The sequence below is a fragment of the Cyprinodon variegatus genome, unplaced genomic scaffold, assembly GCF_000732505.1.
Source record: "Cyprinodon variegatus isolate N-32 unplaced genomic scaffold, C_variegatus-1.0 Scaffold239, whole genome shotgun sequence".
NCBI classification, from domain to species: Eukaryota; Metazoa; Chordata; class Actinopteri; order Cyprinodontiformes; family Cyprinodontidae; genus Cyprinodon; species Cyprinodon variegatus.
The window spans coordinates 959625-969410 of NW_015150692.1; the positions used below are offsets into that span (position 1 = coordinate 959625).

At 37.6% G+C, this 9786-nt stretch overlaps 1 protein-coding gene across 1 annotated transcript in view; it reads left to right on the forward strand.

Annotated features, from left to right (window-relative positions):
* Window positions 1-4041: 4041 nt before the first annotated feature.
* LOC107089107 overlaps window positions 4042-9786 on the forward strand; it is a 12308-nt gene continuing 6563 nt past the window's right edge. Inside the window, exons 1-4 of the mRNA XM_015381672.1 lie at window positions 4042-4255; window positions 7524-7966; window positions 8777-8894; window positions 9014-9245. Coding sequence (XP_015237158.1) covers window positions 7682-7966; window positions 8777-8894; window positions 9014-9245 — 635 coding nt within the window. The 5' untranslated portion in view covers window positions 4042-4255; window positions 7524-7681. The remainder of the gene's footprint in view (window positions 4256-7523; window positions 7967-8776; window positions 8895-9013; window positions 9246-9786) is intronic.

Consider the following 9786-nt stretch of genomic DNA (forward strand, 5'->3'; position numbering starts at 1 on the left):
CTTCTGTCAGAATGTAGAATTATGTTGATGATCTACATTATGACCTAGAAATCGTTGCGATTTCAGTGATCGCAATGAAAAATGTTTTTATTTATATTTTTTTAGTTCCAATGGCCATGACTGTCGGAATGCTGGTATGCTGAAAAATCTGCTGAAGTGTTGCTAGTCCGATAGAGACAAAGTAAATGTCCGATTGCTGTAACATTTCCACACAAAAAAAAAGTATATTGCCACTCCGACAGTAGACTGCTCATGTGTCTGATCACAGCTCAAATGTGCAACAGACTGAAAAAACTTCTAGAAATTCTGCTACCAACCAGAGTTGGTTAACTTTTAAACTTGCAGGATAAACATTATACAGAATAATAGGTATCTGACTTTCTGAAACTGAAAATCCAGGATATGCAGGGATTAACAGCACAATGTAATCTGAGTTCCCACATGTCCTGCTACAGTCATTTGTTTTACCTGGTAGAGATGAGCCACCATATGGAACACATGCTCGTTATGGCCAAGGAAAATACTTAATTGCAAATGTTTAAATAAAACAGCCAGAAACATTATTTATTTTTTAGCTCTGGTAAAATTATAGATTATAGGTAAAATACTTTTTGTTCTTTTCTTTTATATCTTTATGTAACACTTTTCCCATCAGCTTATTTTAGTAGAATATTTGTTCTATTTTTTATCTATTCGTTCAGTTAGTTCTTCTATATAAAAGTGTAATAAATTATTAATCACAGCTGGAGGCGCCTTAGAATCTAAGAGAGAAATACAGCAAGATTTAACAGGGAACACCCTGTTAAATCTTGCTTTATTTCTCCTCAGGTTTTAATCTAATCATCAGGTAAATGTCATTGTAGAGTTTTACCTCCAAAGCTGCAGTTTGCAAACATGAGGCTTTAACTCTAACAGGTTTTATTCGCTCCCTGATGAAGCTCAAATCCACAGCCTGCATCATCAGTGAAATATTAATGCAAAGTGTGGGTTTGGTACCTATCCGGTGCAAGATGATCCGGGGGATTCGGGGGGAATCCAGTAATCTATGCTGAACCTCCACCTCTTCTTCGGATTTGAAAAAAACTTCTTTAATCTCAGTCAGTGTTTCTTCAGCAGGAGTAAACTGCTCAGTGATAAATTTGCCCTGAAACTGGAATGAAGACATTCTCACTGCAAACATTCAAATATCAACCCATAGATAAAGAAGCATCTTCCATGGAGGAGGAAAGCTAAAGCTAAAGCTGCTAGCGACCCAGTCCGTCTTCTTCTTCTCGTCCTAACAACCTACTGCTGCCACCCTCTGGATAGAAATTTCATATAGCAGCCCGCTTCCTAGAGGTCTGTGGAAGACGTTTCCGCCACATGACAGTAAAAATAAATGCAAAATAGAAAGTCATAATTCTGAGATACAAAGTTTGAAAGTCGAATATCTCATAATTTTTACCTTTAAAGTCGAAATTATGACTTTGATTCTCATTAGCATGACTTTGTATCTCATAATTATGACTTTAAATCTCATAATTACACCTTTCTATTTGCATTTTTTTTTTACTTTCATGTGGCGGAAATGGGGTTCCATAGTTTACTAGATATTTTAGATGAAATGTAAAAAAAAAAAAAAAAAAAAAAGCCTCTTACAATGATATTATCAATCCTTCATTTTTATTGAAATACAAGTCTATTTTTCTCATGGAAAAAAGCAATAAGAAGACTGACAAATAATCTCACATATTCACAGGTTATGTATGTTATTCTATTTATATTTTATTCATAATATTATGTGGGTTTTTGTAAATGTATGGATTGGGCAAACCAACCCCCTGGCTTTGTCACAAGTTCTGTTCCTTATGTATTTTTTAAGCATTTATTTTTTCAAGAAAAAAAGGGGTTCACTGCCATATTATTCTCATTGTTCATAATAGCATAGTGTTGGGGTAACCTTAACCCTAAGCTACACATAATAAAAACAAAGCAAAAATCATGTTAGATCAGCTGTGCTTTTACTTTTCCCATTCAGAGTTGTCAAGTAACAAATTATAAAACCTTAATTATTAATCTTTAGCTGTTCTCTGTATCTGTTCTTCACGTAAATATTTATTTTTCTGGGGACTCTGTACTTTTACTTAATACATTTGAACACTGAAATCTGTACTTTTCTACTCTTTACTTTCTCCAAAATGGATTGTAAAGTTTAGATGCAAAAGCCACAAACAGATGGAAAATCAAGAGCAAAAAGAAAATATGTTCAGTTAGAATCTTGTTAGTTTATTAAAAGCAAATAGCAACATAGATGAAGACAGGGGGCTAGTAAACATTACATACGATGGATGAGATTCTGAGTAGGACATTCCTCTTCATTCGCCCTTATTAGATTTCATGTTTACATATTTATTATGTTTCAGCTTTGTGTTGTGAATACAAGAGCTCTAAAAGAATTCAACTGTTCATGTGTGACTGCTCTAATTATAACTCAGTCTATTTATATCAAATACATAAGGTTTATCATGTGCTTGCATTTAACAAACCTGATTATTATGCAATTCAAACAACATTCTTTGTATATTTGAAATAAATACTTCAGTATTAATTAAATTTGTATTAATTAAAAGCAGCTAAAACAACACTACAAAAGATAGATTACAGAGTAGGGCTTTATGTATATGCACAGGTGCAGTGAAAACAACACCTAATATTGCTCTTTTAATAATGACCCGAGAGACTTCAATGGAAATTAGAAAAATAACATTAGCTCTAGTATACTGGATGAAAATTAAAAGTAGTAAGGAAGAAAATGTAACTTTCACAATTCTACAAAATTGTTGGGAATATTCAAAGTTTCAGAGTAATGGATTTGGATGGATTATAAGCAAATTGATTAAAGAATTTTGATTAGAAGACAAGAACATATCTCAGTTTAATCCGATTATTGTTATTCCTCCATGGCTCTTCCCTGAAGTAAATGTAGACATGAGACTGCTTAAAATGAAAAATGATTGGAATTTAAATGAAATAGAGATAAAGGCTGATATATATTTAAGAAACTCATATTATAACTACCTTAAATATATTCAGATGGTTCTAAGAATTGAAAAAGACATGTGGGAATAGGAATTATATACCAGAGTTTAAAATATATATTTCTAAAAGAATATCAGATCAACTATGTGTTTTCACATCAGAAATGGTGGCAATTATACTAAGCTTACAATGAGTAGAGGAGGCTAGACCAGACAGGGTGGTGATCTGTTCAGGTTCCATAGCAGTTTTAGAAACTATTCAGGGAGACGGAAATGATAGAAAAGATTTAGTATGAGAAATCCAGCAAAGTATACTTAGATTATATAGGGGTGGCATTGATGTTTGGTTATGTTGGGCTACAGCACATGAAGGTGTAAAAAGGCAATGAAAAGGCAGATATGTTGGCAAAAAGGGCTTTAGATGGAACAATAACAATTACAATACCTTCAGGTAAAGGGGAAGGAAAAGCACTTATTAAGAGTAAAGAAATAGAAAAATGGCAAAAGAGATGGAACGCAGATAAGAAAGGAAGAGGATTATATAAGGTAGAAAAATCTACGGAGCCCCTCTTATGACATGGTCAAAAAAAATGTTTAATTGTACTAAATTGAACAATTAAATAGAGAAACAGAAGGGAAGAAGTAATAATGTTCAGATTAAGAATGGGTCATGCCTATTTAAATGACAATTCATATTTATTCAGGAGGGAAAATAGTGATAAATGTGATGAAATGTGGAGAAAAGGAAAATGTAGAACACTTTCTGATGAACTGTAAAACTTATGAACATGAAAGGAAGAAATTGAGGAGAATGGCTGGAAGGACAGGATAAGAATGGAGTCTTAAAGGAATATTAGGAAATGTAGTAAATATAAAGGATCATTATTTATTTATCTACAGAGTACACAATAAAAAGAAAGAATTTAATGCAAAGTGATGTTGCTACACACTCATGTACAGTAGGTGGCGGTATGCAGCTTAAAGTTGCTGATGATCCGCCATGATAGAAAAGAAGAAGAAGAAGAAGAAACGCTGGTTATTTCTGGGGCTAAATATTTTAATGTTTGCAGAGCGGATTTATTCATTCAGTCCAGCTTCAAGGACCGTTTATGATCTCACCTTTTATTCCTGCTGCAGAAACATTCACGGTTTAAAGGAAGTTTATTTAGAACTAATGGATGTTTTGCACAGACTGCTGGATTTCCATTGAATCCATCAGATCATCTCACATCGGAAAGGTACGAAACAGCCGATATATAAATGTTGAACTGAAAACACAGATTTTAGGTTGAATTTGGGAAAACTGCTCAGAGGAGAACAAGCAGCTAAATCTGCCTTCAGACTGAGAGCAAATAAAAAATCTGCATCATGTTTATTGATGCTAAAACTCTACAGTTACTGTTTTTTTCTGCTGATTAGATTCAAACATGCTGCCTGCTTACATCTAGTTGTCTTTCTCAGTGTGAAACCTTAACTAGTTTAACTAAATCTACTCTATTCTTTTATTTTATTCGGTGGAGCACATATCAAAATAAAGCCTTCTGATAAACTGATAGATTTTATTTAACTTGCAAAGTTTTAGAGAACATTTATAATACAGTTGAACATCAGTTCAACTGTATTAGAAAGAAGCAAAACACTCTGTGATAAAGAGCCTCCAGCTGTTTGTCCATCAGTTATTACACCGCTATTTGGACAAAGAACCCGATAATAACAGATAATAAAGAATCAACTGAGGAGGGTTTATATAAAGACTTAAAATAACTGACTTGACTAGTTAATAATTATGGACATGAAAATTGGTTTTAAAGGAAAAGTCCACATTTAGAATAAAATAATCTGAAAATACTTTAAATATCACATTATGACAAACTGTTCAATAAATAAGTGTTTTTAATTAAGAGTAATTTCATTTGAATGTGCTTTACTGGAGGCATCCATGTTTGTCAAAGAACACTACTGCCACCTAATGGTTGGTGACGTCACGGTGCGGTATCGGCTGTTGAGCAAGTCCCAGCCCTGTATCTGGTGTTTGTCACAACGCCCTATTATCCAAGTTAACTGGAAAACATTCTTCTTCCAAATGTTGGCTACAGATTACGTGTTTCGATGGGAAATCCTCCGTCTTCAAGTTGGCAATCCAACGAGGAACCCTTCCGTGGAGGATCAGGAATTGGAAAAGGGAAATAAGTAATGCTTTTTTCACTTTTACCTGATGTATTCCAACATCTAACTGCCTTGCACGTGGGCATTGTCAGGCCCCGTCCACACGAAGCCAAATCCTGGCCTAAACGCACAAATTTTTCACCAAACCAGCCTCTCATCCATACGAAGCCGGCGTTTCGGGGGTCTGTAAACGATCTTTTTTTTATTCAGCCTTCAGAGTGGGAAGATTTTGAAACGCCGTTTTCGCGTTTCCATCTTTAAGCTCTAACCGCATTTTTTTTTTTTTACACGCATGCGTCACAGCGTCGCCTCTAAACACGCATGCGCGACACAGTATCACAACAACAATGGCGCCGTACTGTGTTGAATGGTTGCTGCTCATGCTACTCACCCTGCTGTCGGGCTTACAACAGAATCTTCTTCTTCTGGAATATCTCCAGGAAGAACAGAGCAATATCGACGACATAGTTCAGCACCTGAATTTGACTGAACCACAAAAATGGACCCGCAGGGCAACCATGTATAAATATTAGTGCGCATGCCCAACATTTCGTCGCCTATTTTTGCTTTGGCACCACAGCGCCACTTACAGGCCTGGCATACATTTTGCAGCGTTTTCATGCATTCGTGTGGACGATCACATTTATTTTACGTCTCCGTCTTTACGATAAACGTTCTGGAAAATATTAGCGTTTCGTGTTCGTTTTGACTTCGTGTGGACGGGGCCTAAGTTTCACTATAGCTCTGGTGAATTTCAATGGTGAAGTCCTCTGGAAATCTTCAATAATTGTTGTTGATTGCAGATGTGTCTAGTAGTTCCCATTGATTTTGCTTGTAAAGCGGGAGAATGAAGCTAGGCTTACCGCACCGTGACGTCACTGCTGGAGGATGGCAGGAGTGAGGGGTTACTATATTTGATTAGACTGAGTCATCGTGACAAAAATGATTGTTTTAAATTTTTTACAGATTAACGCTACAATCATTAAATCACTGCAAACATAGTTGTTTTAGGTATAGATAATGATCCACTAATTATTCCTTGCTGATCTTTAAAATTATTCCCCTGTTGAGTATTTTTTTTAATGTTTTAAATAAATATTTAGAATTTCAAGTTTCTGAAACAACAGAGTTGAGTGGTAATGCTAATTCGGTCCTGTTACTAATCTGAATAAATATTTTTCACTAACTAAAATGTTATGCAGTGTAGTGGAAGAGGTACTGGCCCAGACTGTAATACTGTAGGAAAGATAAGGATAAACAACACCTTAGTGGTGTGTACGCAAGCCGTTTGTTTTAAAGGTCCCATATCATCCAGAATTAAAATGATAAACATTTTGTAGCGGTCAGATGTTTCTGCAAGTTTGTGTATGAGATTCACAAATGGAAATAAAGCTACTTTCACCTCTAAATGCCTCGCTCCACATCTCAGCTAATTTATGTTCAGATTGGTTTCTTCTTTTCTATCATGGCGGATCATCAGCAACTTTAAGGTGCATACCGCCACCTACTGTACACGAGTGTGTAGCAACATCACTTTGCATCAAATTCTATTTGTTGAGTATTCTGTAGAAAAATAAACAATGCTCCTTAATCTGTGAATATCCTTTATAGTTCCTTCATTCCCAATATTCCTTTAAGACTCCATTCTTAGCCTGTCCTTCCAACCATTCTTCTCAATTTCTCCCTTTCATGTTCATAAGGTTTCAGATTGGTGTCTTCTTCTTCTTGGGATTTTATGGCGGATGGCCAACAACGTTAGGTGCATTACCGCCACCTTCTAAACTGGATTAAGGATCAATAGCTATCGTTCATAATTACTCTAATTATAACCTGTTCTCTTCAGGAATCTTAAAATATAATCATAAATTATATCACCAGAGGATATTTGTGATTATTTCTCTATAATTGATTTATTTTTATGCAGATCATTTAAAAGGAAATGGGTTCTAAAGCAATTATCTGTCCGCAATAGTCTTAAAACCTGTATCAGGCTTGTTGATTATTTTAACTGTGCTATTAGATCTCTACCTTGAAATAATCCTCTTCCTTCTTTATTCTGTGACTTTTCCTAAATTCATCCATTTAGTTTTGGATGCTTTATCCAATTTGTTGGTCTTGCCTTTTCTTCTAAGCAGAGACTTCATCTGTATTCTTAATGTCTTGCCTTCTTATTTTCCCATTCAAATCTACAAAACGTCTCTTTGTTACACTTTTTGTAAATGGTCGGGCAGCTCATCCCCGATATATGCAGGAAGCCACATTAGCTGTACCTCTGTTCCTTTATTTTCCATTCTGGAAAGTGAATTAACTACATCTATTGTAATATATATTTTTTTGCAGACTGGTGTGTCTGAAAAGCAGGCCCTTCAGAAAGTCCAACGACAGACTAACCACTCCCCAGGTTGTGGACACTGCTGTTGACCCGCCTCCCAGCTGTCTGAAGACTCATCCAGCATCGCTGTCCTCCTGCTCGCCGAGGCAGACCATAGCAATCAGACATGGCTAAGCTCAGAGCTAAGCACGGCAGGTGCTCTGTCACTGGTTGCATAAACGAGCACAAAAGTCTTTTTTTACTGCCGTCATCTGAGCCCCTAAAGACCCAATGGATGGATTTCATTTTTGGTGGCAATCTATCCGCAAAACCTCCAAAGGAATTGCACGTGTGTGCTAGACATTTCGAAGAGGAGTGCTTTCACAACATGGGCGCCTACAAAGCAGGCTTCGCCACGCACCTCAAACTGAAGAGTGGATCGATACCAACTCTGCGCTACAAAGCTATACAGGTAAGAGCTGGTAGTGATTTTACTGTCAGACTGATTTGCCTGATAGCCTGGAAACACGTTAGCACTGCAGCTAACTTGCAGACATTTTCAGCATCCGATTTGTTTAACCTTAAGGGACGTTCACATCAAAACTCCACGCACTCCACAGCTGTCCATGTTATCTCTATGTAGGGGGGATTTGGAGCACTGAATTCTAGCGAGGCGAATGGCAAATGTTGCGAAATCAAATCGCTTCTGCAAAGTAGACAAAGCGAAATACCGCAGGAGATGAAAAGTCTGAACTTTTGTTTAGATTTGCACAACAAAATCCAATCAGGGACTTGATGTTGCCTTGACCTGCGTTGAAGAAGGTAGAGGGGGGAAGCTTTTTTCAAACGAAATTAATGATGGAGAACTAACGTTGAGATAAAAAAAATGAAGTGAGGAACGCCTTAGGGAGCTTTTAAAGAAGCCGTTTTAATTGAGCCTCAGGACTGTTTCGTTGTCGTTCCTTCAGCGTTGACCCGGCCAGGTGCTGCTTCTCCCCCCCGCTCTATCTGCCTGGCAGTCTTCTCAGATATAACTAGCCCTGGTCACTCACACACACCCCCACCCCACCACTCTGGCACCATTTGCCCCATCTTGTTCTCGTACTGATTCCCTACAGCTCCTATTTGACACCATCTCACCTTACCTCTGTTGTCTGTGTGGTTCGTCCCCCAAGGCGGCACTGCAGGACTTCTATTATTTTACATAATTGAGTGCATTTCCTATTCTAAAACATGCACTGACTACATTTGAATAAGTGTTAACCAGGTTTCCTCTACACAGGCTGGCCAATCAAGTCCATCCACTCAGTTACCTGCATACCAGACTAACCCACTCGGCATGCCTACTGTAAAAACACAGCAATCCTTTCGGACTCCTCAGCCCAGCTTCAGAAGTGTTGGTATGTGCTCATCACTGCTATAATAAGTGGTTATAACAAAGTTATTCATAATATAGCAGCCTATGTAAGATTCTTCTTCTTCCTTTTTTATTCTTCATTTGAATTATATTCGGTTTCAGGTGTGCAGACTGCTGCCTCCTTTGGAGACTTTAGTGTTGGGACCACGACTGCAGAGCCTTTGTATTCGTTTTCCTCATCTGTGAGGAGACCTTCAAAAAGACGTCGCCTGGGCCAAGGAGGAGAGCTGGACCAGGAGGATGAATCATTGGATGGCAGCTCTTCAAATGGGCTGGATTCTACCTATGACCCTGCTGATCCCGCCACAGTATTGACAGAGACAACATCATTGTCGTAAGTCAGTCTCTATGGATCCTTAAAGGAAAATGCAGTTTTTTTTACATTGGGTCCTTGATTTTACGTTATTACATCATGTTCTACTCACCTGTATGAGTTTTGTGTCATTTGGAGCTGTTCTGAAGATATTCCGGTAGGTTATATCCCAGTAACGTCTTCCTATGGGCAACGACTTGAAGGCACAAACTAAACTGTTCATAATTTATCATTTATGGTACGCCAGCATTCATAACATGCAGGCCAATCACTGTCCTCCAGCTGCTGAACTGCTGCTAGTTTTACTCACATGCCTGGAAGGTGTCTAGTGCTACTACCACAGATTATCTCGCTCTCTAAATGGAATTGAACGATTCAGATTAGCTAGAATGAATAGAAGGCGTTGAGTTTAGCCGTCTTCGGCCCGGGCTGCCTGTCACAACTCCAGTCCGGCCCGCGGATGACATCATACACACTCCGCTTTGTTTTTAAAACATATAAATATAAATCATATAACCGTGGATGTCTGGGGGACAGTGATTCGTCTACATGTTATGAATGC